The sequence below is a fragment of the Chaetura pelagica genome, unplaced genomic scaffold (assembly GCF_000747805.2).
Source record: "Chaetura pelagica isolate M959 unplaced genomic scaffold, ChaPel_1.0 scaffold418, whole genome shotgun sequence".
Lineage (NCBI taxonomy): Eukaryota > Metazoa > Chordata > Aves > Apodiformes > Apodidae > Chaetura > Chaetura pelagica.
The window spans coordinates 670,502-696,634 of record NW_009954232.1 but is presented as its reverse complement, the minus strand read 5'-3'; the positions used below and the strand labels follow the sequence as shown (position 1 = coordinate 696,634).

Sequence of the window (26,133 nt, the reverse complement as noted above, 5' to 3'; positions counted from 1 at the left end):
TTAGTGAAGGAAACAAATGTACTCCAAATTATTTGCATGTCAGAACTCTTACTTTTCAAGAAAATGTTAATTTAATTAAGTGTGAGCTACTCTATCAGAAAGAGCCAGAATGCTAGGAGTCAAGTTAACAAGAAGAAACCTACATTTCAAAAGTCAAAATCTGAAATTTAATTACTGGAAGAGAGGCTCGTTGTGCTGCAATTCCCTGTGTGCCACTGCATGACCACAGAGGTTTGTCTGCAAACAGCCAGGAGTAAGACAGCCAGGAATTTAGGATACATGATCTTTAATGTAAAAATTTGTCAAACAAAATTGCTAACCTGTGGCATGGTGATATATAACAAGTAATAAATTAAATACAAAGGTTAAAAATCACTTAGAACAATATTTAGAAGGCTGTAAATAAACTTCAGTCAAATCAAGAGCCACCTTGATATATTGCATACATAGTCCCAGCTTACAGTTTTTAGAGAGCTCACCAATATTTTTGCAGAGTTTTTCCTGTGAGCTTCTGCCACTGTGACTTCCCTTCTCCTGATGTAGTGAGAACTTGTGGAATTATATAAAAAAGCAGCAAGTTCAGGAGTGTCTTGTGGAATAGCAAACTGCAAAAAGAAAAAATGTGAATGGAAATGACATACTCATACAATGGTTCTAACAGTTTTGCTCCCTTCCCAGTGGTCTTCAATTTTGGATTAACACTGCTTTTCAAATGAACAGCACAGCCATGAGAATATGCTGTCTACAGCCAGGGGCATGATTAGTAATAACACAGCAAGATATTGCCCAGTTAAAGGAATTACAGTAGATAACATTTTTTTTCTGCTTTTTTCTGGACTCAGTTTCATTTCTGTACTTTGTTAGACTTTTGGGGCCAGATTCTGATCCCTCTAACAGGATAAATTCAAAGTTGCTGCACTGAGATCTGGTCATTAGTTCCAATCAGAATCTGCCGACTGAAGTATAATTATTTACCCAGCTTTAGAAAATAAAACAAATATATATTAAAAAAAGGGAAATCTGAAATCTAGTGACACAACTTTTGGTCATTACTTAATACAGATTTATTTTGGTAACAACTCAACTTTGTATAATGCAACGGTTTGTTAATGTTTAATCTCATAATAAAATGCATTCTCTTCAGCTTTATCTTCACCAATTTTTATTCTCTGATTAAAACCTACTTGTATTGTTGGCCATTTGTGTTTTAATTTCTACACACAGCACTTACAGCTTCTTTCAAGAACCTCAGAGAGGCTATGGAGGGAAAGCTAAAGCCTAATTTATGACAATCCAATAATGTAAAATCACAATAAAATACATGTGGAAGTTTGTAGCAAGATTTGAACAGGAACTTCCCTAAACATAAACAAGACTATTCTTCAAGGGCCTCAGATTATAAAGAATTACATGAAATCCATCTTATCAGTTCCTTTAACCTCTGAATACAAAATATCTAAAACAAATTCCTGAAGAAAATGTTTGTGATTGTAAGAAATGTTGTCATACTAAAAGAAAGAGAATAGCAAGAAACACACAAAACCTTCCACACACTAATGCTGTGGAGTACTGCATCCACAAAATTTGTACCATTAATCTGATTAAAATTGTGAGGCTGAAGGAGGAACTGTTTTGACATTGTCTGTGATCTTCAAAAGAATTCTGCAAAGTGAAAGATACTGTAATTTATTAACTGATGAAAATCCTCTTTCTGTTGCTTAATTAGGTTAACATTGTCTTTTTGCAATAAGGGAACAGTTAAGTAGCTAGTAAATCTTTCCCTCTCAATGTGATAACATGTGGGAATTATCCTTCCAGGATTCTATGACCAGCACATATAGGCTTCTTTAATAATAACAAATTAAAAGAACCACAATATAATGACATGCCTTTGAAGAAGCCTTCAATATACAATCACAATTTATACATATGTAGCTCCATTTGAATACTAGATGGTTTTTGTATTTATTTTTTTCATAGATCCTAGACTGTCAGCATCCTCAGTGGTCAATTATTACAGCAAAGATTTGAAAACAGCCCTTTGTGGCTAGGAGAAAACATACATGTCTCCAGCGGCCTAGATGTTCAGATTAAATATAGTATCTTATCCTTCTTGAGACAGCAGCATGTACAATGCTGTAGCTACTCTATGTTCCACATATTTTGCACACCATACCTTATTTCAAATGGATTCTCACTCCCTGCTGTTAACCTACAATGGACTGTCTCAGTTCCCCCACCAGGGAAAACTGTATTGCCTTCTTCCCCTTAGCCTGTCACCTTGACCAGATTTCCAGATCTCTCCAGTTCTTCACTTCTCCTTTCAAAACCCATTTTAGCTTTCCTCTTTTTCTAGTCAGGCACTACCCTCTGCTGCAATGTGTAACTCCACTAGAAATGTTCTGGAAGAGAACTCTGTGTAAAAGCTGTTACACAAGCAGTGTCAGTGACCACTTGAGAGCAATGCATGAGATGGCATTATTTTGTTTCCAGGCCAGGAAACTACACACAGTAGTAACAGCTCTGCAGGATGAGGAGACACCATCTCTGGAGGAAGTTTGCTCCTCTCAGTCATGTTAGTGGATGTACCTTACCAATGGGTTTTGCTGCTTCCCTGACAGATGCCTCACTCATGATACTACAGTGCTCAGCTGTTGAGAATGTGCCATGTGTGTCACCCTTCATCATCTACCCTAGTTGGAAACCACTTCCTAAATCTCTGGTAGTTACAGGCACTGGCAGTCTGGGAAAAACACCCCACAACCCATTACGAATACTGGCTCAGGCCAAATGTCCATCTAGCTGAGCCCTCTTCTCATCAACACTGCCCTTCAGCAGATGTGGAAGGAACACAGCATACATCCACTGTGGGAAATGTAGCCAGGGACTGGCGGCCGGAAGATATCACGTTGTATGGAAAGACAGGGCCCCCTCCCCCCTAGACAACCAATAGGGTTTAGTTTATGAAGGCTCATTTCCCACAATCCACACTGCTCTCTCCTAACAATTTTCATCTTCCAAATGTATTCAGCTCAGGGACTTCCTGATCTACATGAAGTTTTTGTTCATTTATTAATCTTTACTGGACTTCTCTTGTGAATTCATCCAGTTTCCTCTTAAACCATGTAAAGTTTTAACACTGACTACTTCCTTTGGCAACAAGCTCCAGACATCTAATACCTGATGTATGAACCACTTCCTTTTGCTTGTTTTGAATGTGGCTCTATAGGCTTCATTTGATGCTCCAGTTCCTGTGCAGTGAACATACTGCATTCCCATGCAGAACAGTCAATCCCCACCCACACTCTTTCCACAACTTCTGATCTTGGGGATCATATTTGTGCGCAGTCACCTCCTTTCCAGATCAAAGCATCTGAGTGTACTGAGCCCTTCCTCCAAGGGAATCTGTTCCATATCTTTGATCGGTCCTTCTGCTCCTCTTTACAAGATTTGCAAGATCTTGTGAAAGATTCACAGTTTCATTATCCTTTCACATCCCCCACTGCCTTCAGAGAAAGATAAGCTTCAGGCAAGTCCATAAATAAGAGTATTCTCATGTGTGCACAGGTCTGACTTATCTTTGAGGAAGAAATAACAAAGTACAAAGGAAACCTTTCTAGAAGACAAGAAATTCAGCGATGTGGAGGAATATAGTGTTTTTACTGAAACTGAGCAACCTAAGTCCTTTCAAAGGGGAAATGACCAAGCGCCCTAAGAGAGCAAGGTTCTGAAATCCAAGAGAAGCCAGGCACGTAATGTCCTCAGCCTTATTTGGAAATCTGAGCCAGGCATCCTGCTGTTTATACAAAACCTGAAGGAAACTATCTCTGTATCCTCTTCCCATCTGAAGCAATAGATAAGCATTACATATTTGAAACCTTATTTGTATATGCATGCTGTTCAGTGCTCTGAAAAGATGAAATACAGTAGGGATGTTTAAATTCTTGCAATAATGATTGTGCATCTGAAGCCATATTCTGTTAAGACAGATAGACCATTATCCCATTATTACAGGAAGATTTCATACAAGCCTCACAAGAATTTAGTCTTGTTTATGTAACAGATGTTATCAAGTAGGAGAAGGAAAAGCAAACTCAAAAAACTCAAAAAAAAGCATAGAAAAATACATTGGCTGAAAATATCATTAAAAACCATGGCACTATTTCACCCAGGAGCTCTTCCCTCCTTATAGTTCCCATCTCATCTTCCTAATTGAAACTTAGAACATAGTGGGCTAGGAAGGAAGGATGCTGAACTCCTCTTCATGTAGTTGCAACCTGATCTGACCAGTGGCTTTTTGATGATGGGCTTGCACATACAAATGCAGCAGCTCAGTTTCTTCCTCCTCACCAGATGTGGTGTTTAGAAACATTGTTTAGTGGTGGATTTGGCAGTGCTAAGTTAATGGTTGGACTTTATGCTCTTACAGGTTTTTTTCAACCTAGATGAAAAAAGAAATCCCCTGTTTCCAAACTTCCTGTGTTTTTGGTACAAATTGAAAGATTTTTTTATCTTCAGTTCCCTATCACTCATTTCCTTTTTCTTCCTCCAGAAACGAAATAAAAGGGTGGAATTCTAACCCCTCTCTGGCTTCCTGGGTGAAATATGAAAATCTAATCATAATGTAGTTGGTATGCATCAGTTTTTCTATATTCCTGCAAGTATATACTGTAGTTCTGTTTCTCCAAGATAAAGATTTGTCTTGCTGCTCCTGTGGTTGTGATCAATCTCCTTCACTAGAAAGATGTCTCCATTTTCATCCACTGTACTGAAATCAAAGCTCTTCCCATTATGCAAAGACTTACAGCACTTGTAGCATTTGGAGTGCAGCTTTCCCCACAAGATGTTTCACAGGCTACTGGTTAAACTTCAGAATTGTTGTTTATTCTAGCAGTGTCTGGAATCACTTATGCTTAATAAATTGGATACCTTGTTTTTGATGGGGTAACATGTAGAGCTGTGTTTTGCTAAGTCTTTTTGAGCCAAACCAAGCTCTTTTGAGGGGATGTGCCATCACAAACATGGATCTCAAAACAGGCTTTAGATACTAGCATATCAGCACTTTACTGAGGAGGCTGCTACTAGGCTTCTGTTCCCTCAAACTCTGAGATCTCTGGCTCTGCTATGAAGGAAGAACCATGTTTATGGAAGGAGAAGCCATTTGGAGGGCCAACAATACCTAGGAGTAACAGTTAATGAAAAAATGGCATCGGAATTTTTACTTTTTTTTTTTTTTTGCTGGTATGATTTAAATAATTGTACAATCATTTCCAAGTCAAAAAACCAAAACCCTGTAATGTCTCTGACAAAGTTGTAACATTTATGAATTAATATTGACTAAGTCAGAAAATTATAGACTATATGAATTCTCTTATCAAGTGCTAATACATTAAAACTTCCATTTCTGGAGTCCATACCATGCAGAATTCCAGTTGATAGTTTCATTTTACAGGACATTCAAAATACGTTCTTTGAAAAATTAAAATAATTAACACTTTAAGACAGGTAAAAAATACATAGGCTTCTAGAATAATTCCCATTTTACAGATTATACTGTCTCATACTATGTTGAACTTAACCAGAATACAAAATACAGCATATTGTATTCAAAATATGTATCTTATATACTGTGTGCAAGGAAGTAGCCTCTGGCAAGAAAATATGCTGTGGACTCACTGGCTAAGAAGCAGCTGTGCAGAAAAAGTCTTGGCTTCAGCTGCTGCTGAGTCAGCAGTGTGTCCTGTCAGCAGCAAGGGCCCTGAGCGGCGCAGACAGGAGCAAAAGCAGTAACTTCCCTGAGGGAGTGACTCCTGCCTTCTGCTCAGCCCTCATTAGACCACATGCAGACACAACAACCATTTGTGGAGCCTCAGCAGAAAACAGAGATCAATATAGTGGAAGGAGTTCAGTGGAGGGCTCCCAGGCAATGTGCTTAAGTTGAAACAAGTTCAGACTGGATGTAGGGAAAAACCTTTTCCCTGTACAGAAAATCAAGAAGCAGCAGAATTTGCCTAGAGAGTTTCTGCCATCTCTCTCCTTGGATATTTTAAAGACCGGACTGGATCAAGTCCTGAACAACCTGGTCTGATCTCACAGCTGACACCACTTAAGCAGGATTTTGGATCAGAGTACTTCTGAGGTCTCTTCCAACCTCAGTTAGCCTATGATCCTAAAAAAATAAGTCACCATACAAATTACCTGTAAATTATTTGTTTTGGAATAAAAAAAAAAGTTGTTACACCCTTTAAAAATATTTAATGTTGCAATAACTGGTGGCTGCCTGTTAAATGAACAGCTCTGAGAAGTTCCTGTCTTTCAGTTTAATGATCTTGCATTATTGTGCTATAAGGGATTTTCCCCAGTGCTAACTGGTTGAGATAGAAGACTTTTTGATAAACAAACCAGTGCTAGGTTGTATCACTCAACCGAAGATCTGTGTGCATTACTTGACATAAAAAGGCTCACATCACCTTCGGGAGTTAATCTGCTAAGCACTGCTGTACAGATGACTTCCTGAATTAATGTGCTCTTCAGCACACAAGAATTTTAGGGGTCCCATGAGAACTGAAAAAAAATTGTGTCATTTACTCAAAGCCATGTGAAAAATTACCCTAAAGAAAAACCCTACAAATTTCCATTAAAAATTATCTTGTGTCTAACACTGCAATACTGAAGAAGAGTGCAGAAACCAGACACATACCATGCAACACAACTGTCACACTAGAGACATTATAGACTATCTATAACATGATTCTTACCCTGGAAAATTATCTCAAGGTCATTGTGAAAAATTCCCCAAAAGCTCCCGTTGAAGCACAGGCAGAAAACATCAAGCAAAATGCAGACAGGGATGGAAATAAAAAGGGCAGACTTACCTTTATTTGCATTGTATTAATAGGAGAGCTTGTTTGGCAGTGCAATGGTCCATGTGTCTGAATATGAAGAATATAAAGAAGGAATTCTTCTCGACTGGACACAGGCCAACCGACACGGAGAACTGTGTTGTTGACGGCACTTGGACCTATATTGTGCAGCTGTCAAACCAATATAATCAGTACTTTCCAAGGCAGTAAATAACAACAACAGAGAACAAAGCAACCACCACTTAGACATTTTCAAATTCTAAGTGTCCACAGCCTTTAAGTACTTTGGAAAAGATATAGAGATTATTAATATTTTATTGGTGGAGAATCTGTGGCAGGTAGAGGAGAAGGACCTCTCCGTGTTAGTCACAAAGCCAATGGCAAATGTGGGAGAACAACCTTTTTTTTGAGTCTGCATTCTAGAAATTAATAACCTTTCTAATTTTTTCCTACTTGTGAGAGAGGTAAAATAACCTAAAACAGTATGAAAAACTCAAACCAAAACACAGTAGCAAAATACATTATACAAATACATACAGTGAACCTTAACAAAAGGTACCTGAAAATAGTAACTGAAATTTCAGGACACAAAAGGATCACATTTCAGGGTGCAGGAACAGAAGGTTTAGCAGAGCTTAAACTAGTTTTTGTTGTTAAGAACTCTGTTAAAAACTCTGAACTTCTCAGATCAAATTCCCCCAAAAGAAAATAAAAAAGCAACTAGTTTTCTTAAAAGTAACATCCCATAGTTTCTCGGAAAACAAGTAAAGAGAGAAATAATAGACATAAAAAAATGTAGGCTATTAAAAAACTTTCCTTGTATCAGTTTACAATTTGAAAATATCTGATGATGACAGAAAGTCTGGATATTTGTTCACACTGGTCATGAAAGCTAAGGAAGCAGAACACTATGGAGCTTGTCTCAAAGTTTCTAGAGATGCGAGAACATCCTGTTGTCCCAAAACTGGATTCTTTACCCTGTGTGCAAAGTCCAACCCCCACACAGAGATGAGACATTGAGTCTATTACAACCCTGCAGAGCACGGGATGCCAAGCAGGCTCATGCCAATAAACATGCACACCATAGTAACAGCACAGAGAGTATTTATACACTCCAGGTTAAGATGAAGTTACATTGTCAAGTGGCTAAAATGGATATGGGGTGTTTTGGCTTAGGGGTCTAATTTAAAGATTTACAGAAGCATTGGCTTATCTGACTTGGGACATTCCAGCTCCTGTTGTTATCTATATGGTTAACAATACTTCCTGTCCTGGGCCAGCCCATCAGTCCATCAATTACCATCCTAAGTATGGTCATTCTGAATGCCCTTAAACAATCTCTTTTTAAAAATATGTGTAGAATTTTTGTGACTGATGAACTCTATTTAGAACAAAAAAACTCCAACTTTCAATCTTAGATCTTCACAAAAAAGGTTTTTGGGGTGGGTGTTTGGGCTTTTCATGCTTTGCTGATGTCAATAAAACATGAAAGTGTTTTCTTTAATCACTGTAGCTATTTTAATCCATTTGAAGTCACATACATGCCCTGGGCCTGCAGGATTGCAGGCCAACAGGAAAGCATCTGACCTGCAAATTGCTATCCCTGCCAGCACGACTGCTTTGAAGAGGGATCATCTTAGATGCTTCTGTGTAAATGCACAACAAAGCACCAGTAATCCAGGAAGTTCCTCCAGTGCATTGATGACAATTTCCACACCTGAATGGCAGAGGAACCAACAAGAAAAGCCCAAGAGCAGACTGTCCCAACAAAGAGGAAGGCAGACAGAAGAGCCATGAGGCCTGTATGGATGAGCAAAGAGCTTCTGAACACAGTTAAATGTAAAAACAAGGTACAGAGAGTAGAAGCGGGGCCAGATATCCTGGGGGGAGTACAGACAAGCTGTCACCCATGCAGGGTGGTTGGAACTAGATGATCTTTCAGGTCCCTTCCAACTCAAACCATTCTTTGATTCTGTAATATAGTTTCAGAAACAGCCCAAATGCTTGAGACAGGAAGATTTGTTAGAGGTTTTCCAGCTTAGAGAAATGTGTTAAGATGAAGAATTCACAAATAATATTTTGTATATTGCAGTTTGTTTCATTGCAGTTTAGTATTTACCATGCAAATTGTAATCTTACACTGCTGATTAAGCTCACTTGCTTTTATTTTCTTGAGTGCTAATCTGTGAATTATAACAGTATGTGAAGAACTCTGTTCTTTCCCCTAGAATACAGGTCATCTATCAGATTCCAAAGATGGACTGTATTCTGTGTAGTTCACTCAATTAACTATTTTCTAACCTGACCTCTTCTTTGTTAATTGATAAGTCATCAATAGAAAAAATGCAAGTTAGAAATAAATATACTTCAAACATGAAGAATTATTTTCAACAGAACATTTTCTGAGCAATAAGGTGACAACTTATGTGGATATCTACAACTGAACATCAAAGGAGGCATATTTTTCCTGTGCACAACACTTGCAGCTTTTAACGAGAAACCAGTCAAATATCTGAAAATATTTGGCATTGAGTGCAATGAGCTTTTAAACACTGTTTTTAGTTCTTGTCAAACACCCAAATCATTTACTGTTTCCTTAAATGCCAAAGACAGACTCCCAGCATAAACAAATATCTCCTCCGCTAACATGAGGAGACACTAGGGTTGTGAATTCCCAGATTAGATTTAGGTCATGTGCTAAAGTCAGAATATTTACATTTGTGGCTTTATTTAGTTGTAGATAAAGAAAATAACCCAAAATCATCAGAATTTCAATGGGAGCAGCATGAGGTCTTGTGGCAACATGTATCATTTTTACCTCATAGATGTGTTCTACTAAAGGACCAAGTTCTTCTTCTTTTGTAGGTTCATCTTTGGATTCCCAGTTGTGAAGTGGCAAAATAATTGTTGGGGGGTGAGACACTCTGTAATATACAAAACAGGTTAAAATAGTAACTGTTACCAGTGATTGGCTACATTACTTTTACAAAAAAATAAAGAGCACTATAGAAACCTGAACCCTCAAGGGCATTTTCTTTGGGCACATTCATTAGAATTAGGTGAGGTGAACAACAGAATGCTTCCATCAAGTACTACCCAGTCTTTACAGACTACTGAGGGTGTGCATTTAGTTTCACACTTTTTTGTGATGGATGGATGGTCCTTTCCGGACAAGAGAGTGACTCTATTTGCAGAGAGGAATGGTGTCTGTCGGGCATTCACAACATTCTCACTTATGAGGTGTCTGAACACATTATCCACAAAAGTAGAGTTATGCTAAGTAAATAGATGTGTTTTCTTATTTCCGTTTAAAGCATGTAGATGGCTAGTGCTATGCATCTTCCTTCCCTGCAATACATTTTAAAATATTTATTTAACTGCTCTGACTTTACGGCCTGAAGCTGTGCCAGGGGAGGTTTAGACTGGATATTAGAAAGAATTTCTTTACTGAAAGAGTGGTTGGCAGTGGAACAGTCTGCCCAGGGAGGTGGTGGAGTCACAATCCCTGGAAGTGTTTAAAAGAAATATAGATGTAGTGCTTAGGGACATGATTTAAGCACTGAACGGGTAAATCAGATTATGGTAGAGGGATTTAGGTTATGGTTGGATTTGATGATCTTCAACGTCCCTTCCAACCAGGACAATTCTATGATTTTACGATTCAATAACTGTGAATTCCTTGTAACTTCTGTTATTGTTCCTTTAAAAAATCTTGCAAAGCAGTCTATCTGCTTTACTGGTGGGAAACTGAGGCACAGATAAAGCAAATGACTGCCATAAAGTCACAATGGAAACTGATGTATCAAGACATGGAATTTAGGATGAGAACCTGAAATAGTGCTCCAGGCTTCCCATTTGCTTCCCCAATAAAGTGGCAGCTAAGGCATTCCCTAAAACACTGCTGTAACTTGCAACATGCAAATCAAACATACATAAAGAATACAGTGATTTAATATTTGACAACTTTCCATATGCTATTTTGTTTTTCCTTTCTTTCTGACGTCAAGAAAGGACCAAATCCTCTTCTCTTAACATTTCTATTTTAATAATTACAAGCATTTTATTTCCCATAGAAACGGAAAGATCCTTGGAGGGATTCCATTCAGATGCCAGCTCTAACCTTACTCAGTTGATGAGAAGTTGGGAAATCAGAGGCCAGTAATTTCTTTTAGCACATTAAGCAAGTTCTGGCACAGACATCTGTCATCTGCAAGTACTACAGGGGCTAAAATGGTATTACCCTTTCTTTACAAGGGTCAACTCTCCTTCAATTTTGCTGGTTTCCAGAATCTTTAGCTTAAAGAAAAGCCATAAAATTTTCATGCTTGTTCTGCCAAAGCTGGAAGTTTGCTTACAGAAAGCTGTTAAAATAGAATTGTTAATGAGGTTTATTTCAGAATACAACATTTGATAAAAAGGAATTCTATCCACCAGTGTTAATTCACTTTCCATTGACTCAAAACAGAGAATGCACAACTGCAGATTGCCCCTTGAATAAGAGAACAGAAGACTGGATTATTATTTTTTTTTTTTCAAATGCTGACATTTTTAAATACTTCAGGAAGAAACAAACTGTTCCTGCATCCAGCTCTTATGTCACATACAATGAATGAAATGTCTGATAGGAACTTTCCTACAGAATACAGCTTCTCAAAGCAGCAAGGGATCCTGGAGAACAAAAACATTCAGCTGAAGAACAACTTTTCATGAAATTTAGGGTATCCTGGAGTATCCCACTAACTCTAAATACTTCCCCAGACTTGAAAAGGCCAGCATTTTGTAGTAACAAGTATGCCAGAGGACAAATGTACATGACAAATAGAGGAAATTAAACATGGATTAAAAAGTCATTTCAGTCGAGGTACTTAGCCTGATTCGTTATCCTTCACAAATGGCTTTGCTTCTAGTAAGAATGTTAATTATTAATCGTTGTTAGAGAATAGGAGCTTTCCTTTGTTGTTAAAAAAGCCAAAATACAGCTACTGCAAAAATCTGCAGACCAGGAAGTGCACACAGACAGAAAGAAGCAGGTATCAGGTTTCAAATCCCTGTGTTTTCTATCACATTCTCTGTGCACTGTTTTCTTATCCACTGAATAACGAAGTGCAAAGTGTAAATGTAGACTTTCAATTAAAACTTATATATAGGATTATTTATTTTAGCAGATTTTACAGTTATTTTAGGACTTCTGCGATTGACAAGGAAGTAGCAAAATCAGGTAAAATTAAACAGAAATCCTCTCTTTTGGCTATATTATTTTGCATATAACTTAGAAATTTAAAAAAAAAAAATTAAAGATTTAGAGAGATGAGGATTTTTCCTAGACTTTTAGGTGATAATGATCAGTCAAATAAGAAAATAAGACTGATGAAGTATGTTCAACAGAAAATGCTTATGTGGGATATAGCAAAGGAACTCTGCCAGCTGCAAGTCCTTCCAGTCCAAATTACTTCCTTCCTGAACCCCTTGTTCCTCTAGTGCTCTTTCAGCAGTGGGAAATAAAAATTCCTACTGCATATATCTGCATAAATTTGATAACTACAAAAAAAGAAGAAAAAGTGAGCAAAATAATAAAATCTCAGTTATTAGAGCAACTGCTCATTGAATGAGCTATCTAAGGAGTTACATTTCTTTTGAATAAGATGCTGAAGAATATTTCTGCCTTTCTCCCAGAGGCAGTACTTGCATGGGTCCACTGTATACAAGCATGCATGCATATATCTGCATAAATTTGATAACTACTTAATTTTCCTCAGTCAAATGTACTATCATTCCAGTCCCACTTCATACAACATTTTACAGAGCAGTAGGGAAACCAACGAAAGTTATTTTCCATTCCAAATGTGGACACAGTCTCTCTTTTATTTTTATTTAGGAAACTGAGCAAATAGTTCCCTTGGAGCTGTATGCTTTAGCATCTCTGACTAATTAGCAAAATCTGTCAGCAAAGCTTTTGGCAATACTCCTTTGTACATGCATGCTATAGCTAATGAGAATATTAAAAGACTGAAGAGAAAAAGAACAGGAAGTTATTCAGTTAACTAATTCCTCTGTACTTAATAACTTGTTTCTCAGCATTGCAGGCAACAATTCAAGCCATTTTTCTACTCGTGGTCACGCACTTCTTAAGAACTGAGTATGTTTTGGTCATTTTTTGGGGTCTATCTATTTACCTATTGCAGAACTTTTCACAAAAAAGAACACGATTAAGGCCCAAACTTTCCAAAAATCTTGCAAAGAATACAAAATCCTTATCAGATTTTTCTATGAAAGCGATGAGCAAACTCACTGAAAAAAACCCCCAAATCTACAGCACTGGAAGCAGCCCTTACTGAGAAATCTTGTCTATCCACAGTGATTTAATTGGTTTTCTGAAACTCCTTAACCTGGGTGTCCACCCATGACAACTTCTAGTAGTTTCCATCTCCCAACATTTCCTCACATCTGCAGCCCACCAACTAACTCTCTTTCCTCTATTTCTCATTCTCTGTTACCTTCCTCTACTTTTGTATTTTTCACCTTTCTTCCTATGGAGTTAATTTCCCTAGATTGCCACTAATTACAGAAAACTAAATATACTAATTTATCTTCTTTTTAAACATGTTTTCTTGCAGTGGCTCCTTTCCAGAAATATAAGTGTTAACATACATCCACACAGACTCTAGGTGTCAGTCCTCTTTTTCCACATAACTCTAGCCTTAGGGCTAGTCTTCTTAACTTGGAAAGCACTTAGAAATGTGATGAAAAATACTTTATAAATCTGATTTAGATTCAATATTTGAGCAGAAAACATGATCTCTGTGATCTGCAAAATAGCTGGACTCTGCTGTCACTAGGTAGTCAAAGTATTATCTTAGAACTGATAACAATAAATGGATTTTTATAAATCCACAAAAGCATAAATAAATGCATTTTATTTTTTTACACCTAAGGAAACCCGTTGAGGTGCATCATGTAAGAAACATCTATGCCTCTTGCATCAGCCAGGCCTCATGGCCTGATCGTGGGAGTGAAGCTGGGCCATGTACCTCCTGTTCTCCCCTTGCAGATCCAGAGCTGTAGTTTGAGAAGAGAAGATGTAGGAAATCTGAGATCCCAGACAAAAAAAACAAAACAACAACATTTTTGGCAATTACTTGCTTTAAAAGAATGTCCTGCCAACTTCTCCTAGGATGCCAGGGCAGGAGTTCCAAGATTTTACAGGGTAGTCTGAGATCCTTATCACCTACTTGCATTTTATATTTAAACTGCAGTTTCTGAAAACAAGCTGTATGTCAAAACAGAGCTAGAAACAATTATCTTTTATCCTTTCCCGTGCTTGTTTAGCTTCTGTACCCCTTGTGCCAATGGACAGGCACCTGCTTCAGACAGAAATGTAAGAATCCTACAGGTAAAGCTGGCTGATGTCTTAGCTCATTCCTTACTCATCCTCTCCCCAAGAGCCTCACTCTGCTCTGTCAGCATATGCTCTGTCATGCTGCATTTCATCAGTCCAGCCATAAAATCAGCAGAGTCTGCTTTGGTATTCAGAATAAAGTGCCTATGTGGTTGCACAAGCAGATCTACACACATGAAGAAGTGTTTCACATTAATAACATCCATACACAATTTGAATGTCCAAATGTTGGCCCTACAACGTGGGACTCTACAGTGTGCTGCATTTGCACAGACACCCAGTTTACTGGAGTCCACATAAGCAGACCTGCCCTACATGACTTGGTAAGTCCTTAGTAGCTCCATTGTGCAAGGTTTGCAGGAGTGAGGCTCCCTTGGAATTTTCAGGTGTTCTTGGTGTAGAAGGTATTTGGGACTATAGTATGTTGAAAGAGTCACTACATGGCATCATTATATGTGGCAAGATTCAACTCAAAAAATAGTTATAATTATGAATTGAAATGGTTGAATACTTACCCTCTGATCTGTACTTGAGCCACAGCACTGATGTTGATATGGAGGTTAACTACATTGCTGGTGGAATTAACCTTGTTAGAACTGGAAAAGATATGTATAAGGGTTTAAAAAGGCTACTTAGCAGAACTCTTAAATTGTTACATATATAGCTATGAATACCACAAGGCCTAAAATTAGGAAAAGATGTCACTGGACATACTGGAGGCTGAGGAGAGACCTCACTGCTCTCCAGGGGAGGTTTAGACTAGATATTAGGAAGAATTTCTTTACTGAAAGAGTAGTCAGGTACTGAAACAGGCTGTCCAGGGAGGTGGTGGAGTCACCATGCCGGGAGGTATTTGAGAAGTGTGTAGATGTGGCACTCAGGGCATGCTCTGAGGGCTATGGTGGGTTTTTTGGGGCTGCATGGTAGTGTTGGCTTTGTGGAGTGTGTGGTTTTTCCTTTTTTTTTTCCCCCAACCATCATGATTCTCTGTGTGTGTGATACTACAGCATGGGCTTTGTACTGCCACTTTTCAGTCTTGTAGGACACTGGTATTTAAGTTTTATATGATCTGAGATCATCAGATGTTTAATAATATAGTTACCTCAAGCTTCTTTTAAAGATTAAGTAATCCTATGCATGAATATAATGATACAAATTTATTTAGCTCAGAATATAATGTAAATTTCCTTGTTCAATTTTGCTATCTGTACAGATAGGAACATTGTAATAGAACATCTTAATGCATCTTAATAAAAGTGAGGAAGACAGTGTTAATTAATAAAATGGGTTTTTTTATAATAAAATTTGCTTTTATGACTCTCCAAACTTCTGACTTCTTCATGACAGAGTCTCTGAAGAAAAAGAACCAAAATAAACTGTTTCTTTACCTTTCTTATTTTCTCCCCTCCTCTATCCAGAGAGTGTTTACATTTTTAATCCCACTTAGCAGTGAAAACAGATTCCTATGTTTAAAGCCTAGTACTCTCACTCACTTTATTGTCTTCTCCTATCGCAATTCCTTTGTAGCAAAGGTAGTTTATCTCATTAGAGAGGGGAATTCCTATGACTATAGCCTGCTCATTAAAAGAAAGGTTTGCAGGTTCAAATTCATTAAGATGGTGAAAATAATAATAATTACAGACTTACAATTAATTTAATTATGAGATTAACAGTACTAAGTTTGGAGGTTTTTTCCAATCAAGTACTTCCTTGCTTCATGGAGACTAAGCTTCTATTGCTGTCACAGTTTACTGTTATCACATCTGGGTAGCATCAATCAAATGGAAACATTCAGAGGAGGCCAGCATTCCCAGCAACTGAGTCCTGAGCAATAAAGGACAATACTGCTTTGATCCAAGCTTTCTGGTTACACACTGCCAAAAATAGAAGCAACTCTAATTTGTTTGTAAACTAATGCAGATTCCCCTCAAACATAATTTGAACTTTTGATGTAATTCTCTATAGTCACTGTTCTCAGTACAGAAGTACAAAAAATGCTTGAAGTATAAAAATTATGGTATCACTAAACACCTAGAAGAAGCTGCTCTTCAAATTGTTTAATGGCACTGCTTTCTGTAGAGTTAAAATACAGAGTTTGCTCATATATATTTGGTATTCAAATCTTGTTTGTGCTTTATGGTATTCTGTAGAGAAGAAAATAGTTTAAATAGAAGTGCCAGGACATCTTCCTCTCTAAAAGGTATATAATTCCTAGCAAATGCCACATCAGAAAAGGAATCAGATTTCAAGACACTACTCAGTCTCCTGCTTATTTCCTTCAGGTAATGGAAGCATGAGATGGTGCTATCTCCTGAAGTTCAGACTTATTCCTCAGTAAAGCCTTGCCATTTTTTGCTATTTTTTGTGATCTACGTGCAACTTTTATCTAGAAAGATCTGGGTACCCAAAACACTCTGAAGCTCATCAGCTTCACAGCCCAAAAAGGGCAGTGATAAGAGTCTCTGATACACACTTCAAACTGTATTACTTGCATTAAAGACCTGCAGTGAACAGTGGTATGGACAGAGGACCTACAGGCCAGATGTTACATCTTGTATCTTTCTCTAGAGAAGCTCATGCCTAGGTTTCCATGGCCTCCAGTTCGCCAGCCAGACTCCTGGAAGCAGGTGGAGGCCTGAACAGGCACCTCATTGTCTTCTGTAGCCTTGCTATGCCCTTCCTGAGCTTCTGCATGTACTTTCCTTCAAGGTTTACATTCTGGAAACATGACCTAAACATTTTAAATGTCTCAGTTATTAACCACAGTGACCACGATCAAGGCCCTCACTGAAGGACAGACATCAGCAATTAAGTCCTTCTGTCTGGGGCAGGGAGGGCCCCATCAGGAGCTCCAGTGTGCATTTGATGAGGACAGGTGGAGCAGAAGCCCTGCCACCTACTGAAAACGCCCCAGGTTTGTTCTTGCTGTTGTCCTAACCCAGCCTGTCCTGTGTTTTTTTGTCCCTGTGGAGGAATTACTGCCTAGCATTAACTAGAAGATTCTCCAGCAGCAATATTTCAGCCTCAAAAATGTGGAGGAAAATAATGGAAAAATTACAAAGGTTCACTTTCATCAAACCAGAACAGTTTTGTCCCTTCATGGCAGTAAATTAGTTGAGCAGGTTTTAACTGCTCTCCTACTTTTTTAAATTGTTGTGAAGAAGTGGCATGTATTTGTTTTTCAGAGCATGGCACGTTTGTAAACATAGAACTTTGTTACAAAGTGATCACTACTCATTAATTCTGAAGTGGAACACAAAGTGCAAATTTGGCAAATCTTTAGCAGGTCCTTATGCCACTGACCAAAATCAATTAACCTGAATTTTAACATAACAAAACCCTCAGAATAAATCTAAGACTGATTTTGCTAAAAGCTAACAAGGCTCCAACTCCACAAATTCTCCTGAAGCAAGATACCATAGGAAAGCCCATGAAATGTGCTTTATGTGCTTTTTAGGAAAGATAGGGCAGGGAAGCGAGGTGGTGGAGTTGCTCTTTATGTGAGAGAGCAACTAGAATGTATTGAGTTTTGTGCAGGGGCTGATGAGGGGCAAGTTGAAAGTCTGTGGGTAAGAATTAAGGTTCAAAGAATCATTGCATTCTAATTATTCACAGTACTGCTATGACTTTTCACTCTACTTTGAATTTCTTCCCCTTAATAGCAAGTCTCCTTGCTTTCTCTTTTAATGTAGCAATACTACAGAATCTAAAAGAAGAAAGGTAAAGAAAGAGAGAAAGAAGGATAGACTGAGAGTGAAAAGCCTGACAACTGTGTAACAAACAAGAACATAGTAGAAAAAAAATGTATTGTACTGAAGCTGAAAATTCTTTTTGAAAAATGTCAGAAGACCAGGTAGATTATTAAGCAATACAGTAAGATAATTATTTGTTTGCCTTGTTTGTACAATATTAACTACCTAATTTGTAAGGCATGGTGATAGAATTTAAATGCTAATAAAATCTTAACTGAGCTGATGTAATCACAACAAAACAGATTTTATATGAGTACATATCCTGTGTGGAAGGAACAAAATACCCAGCAGGACCAGAACCCTGGACTTCCACAGGGCAAACTTTGGTCTCCTCAATCATCTATTAAGGGAAATCCCATGGGACAGGGTGCTAGAAAATAAAGGAGCTCAAGATAGCTGGTCAACATTCAAGGACCACTTCTTGCAAGCACAGGATCAGAGTGTCCCAATGGTTAGGAAATCTAGTAAGGGTGCTAGGAGACCTGCATGGTTAAAGAAGGAACTACTGGGCAAACTTAAGTGGAAAAGGAAAATCTACAGATCATGGAAGGAGGGGCTGGTCACGTGGGAGGAATATAGGACTGTTGTCAGAGGATGTAGGGAGGCAATTAGGAAAGCTAAGGCCTCCTTGGAACTTAACCTTGCAAGTCAGGTTAAGGATAATAGAAAGGGCTTTTTCAAATACATAGCTAGCAAAACTAGCAGTAGAGGCAATATTGGCCCATTGAGGAATGAGGTGGGAGCCCTGGTGACAGAGGATATAAAGAAGGCAGAGGTGCTGAATGCCTTCTTTGCCTCTGTCTTCACTCCTGCAGGGTCTCCCTATGAGCCCCAGATTCATATAGCCCCAGAAGAAGTCAAGATAGAGGAAGAGTTTGACATGGTAGATGAGGATTGGGTTAGGGATCAGTTGAGTAATCTGGACATCCATAAATCAATGGGTCCAGATGGAATGCACCCAAGGGTGCTGAGGGAGCTGGCGGAGGTCATTGCTAGGCCACTCTCCATCATCTTCAGTAAGTCATGGGCAACAGGTGAGGTGCCTGAGGACTGGAGGATAGCAAATGTCACTCCAGTCTACAAGAAGGGCAAGAAGGAGGACCCGGGTAACTATAGACCGGTCAGCCTCACCTCCATCCCTGGAAAGGTGATGGAACAACTTGTTCTTGTGACTATCTCCAGGCACATCAAGGACATGGGGGTCATCAAGAGCAGTCAGCATGGTTTTATCAAGGGTAAATCATGTTTGACTAACCTCATAGCCTTCTATGAGGAAATTACTAGGTGGATAGATGATGGTAGAGCGGTAGATGTGGTTTATCTTGATTTCAGTAAAGCATTTGACACCGTCTCCCACAGCATCCTTGTAGAAAAGTTGATCAGGTATGGGTTTGGTGATCAGGAAGTGAGGTGGATTAGGAACTGGTTGAAAGGAAGGAGTCAGAGAGTTGTAGTCAATGGGGCAGAATCTGGTTGGAGGTGTGTGACTAGTGGAGTCCCACAGGGGTCGGTACTGGGACCGGTGTTGTTCAACATCTTCATCAACGACCTGGATGAGGGTATAGAATGTACCCTCAGCAAGTTTGCTGATGACACTAAGCTGGGAGGAGTGGCTGACACACCAGAAGGCTGTGCTGCCATTCAGAGAGACTTAGATAGGTTGGAGAGTTGGGCGGGGAGAAACATGATGAAATTCAACAAGGGGAAGTGCAGAGTTTTACATTTGGGGAAGAACAACACCATGTCCCAGTACAGGTTGGGGGCTGAACTGCTGGAGAGTAGTGTAGGTGAAAGAGACCTGGGGGTCCTGGTAGACAGGAGGATGACCATGAGCCAGCAATGTGCCCTTGTGGCCAAGAAGGCCAATGGCATCCTGGGGTGCATTAGAAAGGGTGTGGTTAGTAGGTCAAGAGAGGTTCTCCTCCCCCTCTATTCTGCATTGGTGAGGCCACATCTGGAGTATTGTGTCCAGTTCTGGGCCCCTCAGTTCAAGAAGGACAGGGAACTGCTTGAAAGAGTCCAGCGCAGAGCTACGAAGATGATTAAGGGAGTGGAACATCTCCCTTATGAGGAAAGGCTGAGGGAGCTGGGTCTCTTTAGCTTGGAGAAAAGGAGACTGAGGGGTGACCTCATCAATGTTTACAAATATGTAAGGGGTGAGTGTCAGGGGGACGGAGTTAGGCTTTTCTCAGTGATTACCAGTGATAGGACAAGGGGTAATGGGTGTAAATTGGAGCATAGGAGATTCAAGGTGAATATCCGAAAAAATTTTTTTACTGTGAGAGTGACAGAGCACTGGAACAGACTGCCCAGGGAGGTTGTGGAGTCTCCCTCACTGGAGACATTCAAAACCCACCTGGATGAGTTCCTGTGTGATGTACTCTAGGTGACCCTGCTCTGGCAGGGGGGTTGGACTAGATGATCTCTCGAGGTCCCTTCCAGCCCCTAAGATTCTATGATTCTATGATTCTATGAAATAACTACTGACACTAAAGAGTTAGAATAACCTTCTTATATAATAAACTTAAGGTATCAATAGGAATTCAGACTTTAAAATAACCATACTCTTGAAAAAACATCTGACCTTTTTATTTGAAGCTCAAAATTGATGCTGAAATCTGCATTTTCAAAATGCTGAACAGAAAATCGAATGCCTGTAGAGAACTGAGAAAGAAACAAAACAATGTTACCAAAAATGGTTGATCTCTCATGAAAGCAGTATTCCACATTGCATTTCACAGACTTGTACTGTTCTTTTTTAAAATTAATATGAAATATTATAATCTAGTTTTCAGGAAAACACAGGATCCTGCCCATGTATTTCACCAGATGGAAAACTTGGCTGGACAGATGAAAGATCAAGAGCAAGAGAAGCATGCTACCAAGAAGACAGCAGGAGGCCCTTCTTCATCCTGACAGTCTTTCCTTTACTTTGCCAAGCCAAAAGAAAATAATAGTTGTCTGGCACTTCTCATCCCTGCTTCCATCCATGCATGCCTTTGCCTTTGTCCTGATCTCCAGGGCTTCCTGATCTTCCAGTTGTCCCCGCAGCTGTGGCATATGAGCTGCATGCCTTAGGTGTTGCAGGGCTGACATATTTTTCTTTCAGAAGCTACATTAGCAGCAGCTTGATGTTTTAGTTTGATTTGGTTTGAGTTTTTGCATTGCAGCTTCTGGGAGCCATAGTTCAGTTAAGAGGAATACAACTTCAAAGTTGTATCTGTAGTTCAGTTTGCCACAACTTAAGAGTGTAAAACCACAGAAGACAGAGGGTAAAACATACAATTCCCAACACTAAAGGAGATAAGGGCTTCCACCCTTGCATTTATGCAGACCTTGATTCCTCACTCTGATAATTTCCCTTTGCTTTGCAAGAAGGCCACGGAGTAAAGAAGAACAAGTCAAATCAGAAGAAATAATGGAATTTGCAGGGCTAACTAAGTAAGAAAAACATAACAGCATATGGTGAGGTCTCTGTAATCCTCTTGTTGGACATCGTTACAGCCCCAGTATGCAAGTGGCAGGGGAGAAAGGGAAGATGGCATCTGCCCTCCAAGCTAAATAAATAAAATTATACTGCAATGTTTAAATTCATGTTTTTAATTGCCTCATTTCAACTGCATGTGTTTTAGGTCTGGCAGTTTTTGAAAGGTGAATTTTCACTGAGACTGACAGTAGAGCCTACAGTCTGTAGTCTTGTACACTTTACCACTCTGCTACCTCCCGTATTGCCTAATGGTAAAATTCCCCTCCAGATGACTTGCACACTGTGCTTCCAATAGTTTTTTTTTAAAGATGATTACATACAGTCATATTCTCCATGTGGAGAAACAATTTTCCTGAGAAATTAATCAAAAGGCATTAGGAAATGAAGACATCATTCCTTCATCTCTGCCAATATGACTAGATTACAGGGGAAAAACAACAACAACAAAAAAACAAGACACAAAAAAAAGAAAGAAAAAAGAGAGTTGTCTGCTGGGCATACCCTCCCTAACATACTTGGAGTAACACTGTCAGCAACAGGGTACTACACAACGTTGAGTTTTATGTTTGGGACCTAGATTCAACATCACTGAAGAGCAGGCATTTTACCCTGTGTGTGTCATTTAAGATGGTTAAGCAACTCCTTTTCCTCAAGCATTATCTAAAAAATAGTAATAAAAAATTCTTCTAAACCTCCTTCTTTCCTCACTTGTAGTGGTGCATCACTGAATCTTAATCCATCTCCAGAACAATACTTAGCTAACCTGTTTTAATTACTTCTTTCAGTTGTTCTATGCGATGAAAGCAATATTGTCATCACAAAAGCAATGGCAAGTTTGAATCTTTGATTTCTGACCATTTTAATATCACAGGTACAGCTAATTTATCTTTTTGGAAGCAAAATTTTTAAGATGAGAAGTTAATGCTAATGAAATCAAACTGAAGCTGAATAGCTGACCTGGAATAGAAATGTAAGCTATTTTTAAGAACACTTTATGGAGATTATTTTAAGAACTGTGTTAAAATTTATTCCCCTTGAAAAATGCAACATGATTTTTTAAATCTGAGACAAAAATTTCCAATTATTTAATGCAGCATTTCTCTTACTGTTTTTACTGATCAGTTTCTATAAACTTGTTCCCACTTACAGCAGGAAAAAAAATGTGATGAATCAAGACAAAATTTTGCTTAGATAAAGGAGACGTGAAGCGTAGTTCTGATGATCTGTTTTACCCTTGAGGCTTAATCCCTTATTTAATATTGAAACATACTCCTACTGGATGAGTCTAATAAGCTGCAGATGTTGCCTTTGTATGGCCCTATGACTTTGTTAAGTAGCCCTTGACACTGCTCCTAATAATGGGGCAGAGATGCTCACACGCCCTTGCTGAAAATCCACTGAGGCCAAGAGTGAGGCCAATTTGCTTAAGCTTGTAACTTAGCAATCACTCAACCTCCTTATTTTATTGGGGCATTTATTTTATCAGAATAGTTTAATTTTATTTAAAATTTTCCAAGTGATGTTAGTTTCATTAACATTGCATTATTTTATTCCACATTCACATCATGCATCTTTGAAATACATGAAATTTTTGCCATTCCTGGTAACTTTTAATCTTTTACTATGTTTGACAGGATCTAGAAGTATGCTTTTTTTGCATATGCTAGCATTTTTGAAGGGTTTTACAGGACATATGAAAGAGAAAGCCTCTGTGCAATTTAAGAACCCGTTAGGTACAACTCAAGTAACAGGCAAGATCTTCCCAGCCTCCCAGCCTTCTAACCTTATTTCTAGTGATTTCTATTAATGCCCAAATCGATCTACCAGAATTTATAATGAAACCTACACCTCACCTGCTCAGGCCACTGAACAGGCATTAGGAAGCTTGTTAGTCAGATCCATTTCATTGTCATAACTTGGAGCACTCTTTGCCTGTGAGATGGTATCCCAAACATTTAGTTTGCATTCTGGGCCATACAGTGTGATTTTTCTTCCTGTTTGGTTTTATCTTATTTTTTTATCTTTCTGTCTTATTTTTTAATCACAAATATACTGCTGAAAAAGTTAAGCAATTTTTGTGGGCAGTAAATGATTTGAAGGTCACCAGTTTTCAGGAAGTCAGAGATATATCAATTTTAATGACAATAATGTGTTTTGAAGAAGCATCTGACAACTCTGTAGCTCACTGCAGCAATACCCCATATCATAAAATCCTGACATAATCTTCATATTCAGATGATCTTAAAGAGTTAACCAATTCTAAGATTTCAGGATGCTGAAAAGTCATTACAATGACTCCAGAGTTTAGGAATGTTTGATTTTGACTTAACCCTTCCTTCTCACTCCCTCACAACTTCCACAGAGAGTCCCTTTCAAACCAAATATTTTGAGAGCAACTTATCTCCTGCCAGAGTAGAATTGTTTTGCAAAACTGGAAATAGATCAGAGCAGCCTCTTGCGATTTATGTCATTTTTACAAAGGGCTGGTATTTCACTGTTGGAAGTACATTTGCCATCATAAATACATTTGGACTGAAAAACCTCAAGCCCTCTCACCTTTTCTAAGCTTTTAGGGGAGCTGGTTTCAAAGATAAAGTTAGGCTTTAAGCTTTCACTCACTATAATAAAATACTTTTGCCATCTGTCTTTGTAATGAACCTTTTTCATCTCAAACTTATGTTGTTACCTGCTGTCCATCATTAGTCATTATTCAGTTCCACTTTTATCTAAAAACTATGTTCCAATGGAACCAATGTTCCATCTAATATGTAATATGATTTACAAACAGCTGTCTTAGGAAAATGATTAGAATGACATAAATAACTTGAAGGAAAACTTGACTCTAACCAGATTTTCACAGAAATTAATGATAAGACAGGCCTTTTGCACTCAAGATGATAGGCTAAAGAAGCTGTCACTTACTATACATATCTTAAGTAAAAAGCATAATAAAGGGGTGAAATAAACAGATCATAATCATGGATTTGGATTATCTCCTCATAGTAGTGCAACTTCTGCCAATTGAATTGAGTCACTCTCATTTTCTTTAGAGTAAGTTAAATAAAACAAAGGTTCTAGCATCATTTATCTTTTAGAAAAACAAACTGTCAGTTTTTCAGAAGCACACTACTTCCTCTTACTACACCAACAGTTTCCTGTCCAAGTAAATAATTTGGTTTAGGTGCTGCTTATTGGAACACATTCTGATAAATGAAGAGTTTTCCATTTGCTCCCATTTAAAATTCATTTAGATAAAAATTAGAAAATGCATCTGGTTTTCCCTTACATTTGTGCCAGCCACCATGGGGTTCCCAAGATCACAAACCACCATTCTAGTTTCATTTTCCATCTTGTAATCACAGCTCAATACACGCAGTGCCTGTAACAAAAGGACACCAATATAGAGGTCAGAGATCACAAAGAAATTTATATACAGTTGGGAAAGTCATGCCTTTTTGACTGTGACATTTCTTTTGATTTCAGACACCTGCTCAGTGTGCTTGTCAAAACATTTAATTCTTCATTGTCAGACAATGGGAGAAAACTGATGCCAGGGAAAACAAACAGAAAAGTTTCCCACCACCTTAAAAGCCATGATGAGATCACTGTATTTCTAACTTTAACATACTGCTTTGTTATTGTGAATCATTCCTATAGTCATAATGACTCAACAGAGAAAAAAGAAAGTGTAGGCAGAACTGGGTAAGGAGAATAGGGCTCAGATTAATTGCAACAGTTGTACTATCCATCACTGTAAGTCTCTGTAGTAAAATTCTGGCATTGGCAGAACTTTATTATGGTCCAAGTTTAAAATTTTATTTTCTAACCTATGGTAAAGTACTTAGAACCTTAAATATGTATGTGAAAACATCAACTGTTACCTGTGTTTATAATTTCACAACAAAGGAGACAGATTTTCACATTATCAGAAATTAAGATTTTTATGATTTATAGCAGTAAGTAAAATTTAACTGTTTTTCCAGCAAGTATTACTTCAAAGCCCAGTTTATACCTAACATTTCTCAGGCAGTTTTATTCAACAACTTTGAGGATGCACTCATACAATTTCCCTCTAATGTAAAATGTATGTTGTTGTCTTTTTCACTAGTTGTTATCATCAGTAGAAAGAACAGACTGTATAAAAGGAGGAAGAGCTGTAGAATAGTGGAAGTCAGGAGACACAGAGTATGAAAAAGCAACTAAATGCTTGGAGGTTTTTTTTCCATTTTCCTCTTGCATATTCAGTAAAAGAAAATACTTTCATTTATGTGCAGAAGCAAACAAGCTCTGCAGAAGCAGGATGCAGGTAGTTGAAGCTGTAAGGCTCTCCCACTACCTCTCCCCTCATTTATGATTCTCACAGATTAAGCAGTATGTGCACTGTCTTGCTCTTTATTTAAAAAGACCTGGGAAATCCTGGAAAACCTGATACCCACTACCAAGTAATTCCCATCTGTAAAAGCTAGCATGGCCATGCTGACCTCATCATTTCCCAAGAACAGAAGAATGGCCTCAGTACACACCTCACACACGCTTACAATTTTACAGTTCACCAGGAGGAGACACAGTTTGTTGCACAGCACATCCTGTGCACTAACAGCCTTTCAAAGCTATTTGAGGGTTGGGACTTGTGAT

General features: G+C 38.4%; 1 protein-coding gene across 1 annotated transcript in view; it reads right to left on the bottom strand.

Moving 5' to 3' along the window:
- The window catches only part of ITGA8 (integrin, alpha 8), a 93,127-nt gene that overhangs the window by 21,775 nt on the left and 45,219 nt on the right, over window positions 1–26,133 (bottom strand). The window contains exons 20-26 of the mRNA XM_010003618.1: window positions 24,785–24,877; window positions 20,596–20,675; window positions 14,775–14,855; window positions 9,682–9,787; window positions 6,876–7,034; window positions 5,677–5,679; window positions 480–605 (exon numbers count right to left, since the gene is read on the bottom strand). Coding sequence (XP_010001920.1) covers window positions 480–605; window positions 5,677–5,679; window positions 6,876–7,034; window positions 9,682–9,787; window positions 14,775–14,855; window positions 20,596–20,675; window positions 24,785–24,877 — 648 coding nt within the window. The remainder of the gene's footprint in view (window positions 1–479; window positions 606–5,676; window positions 5,680–6,875; window positions 7,035–9,681; window positions 9,788–14,774; window positions 14,856–20,595; window positions 20,676–24,784; window positions 24,878–26,133) is intronic.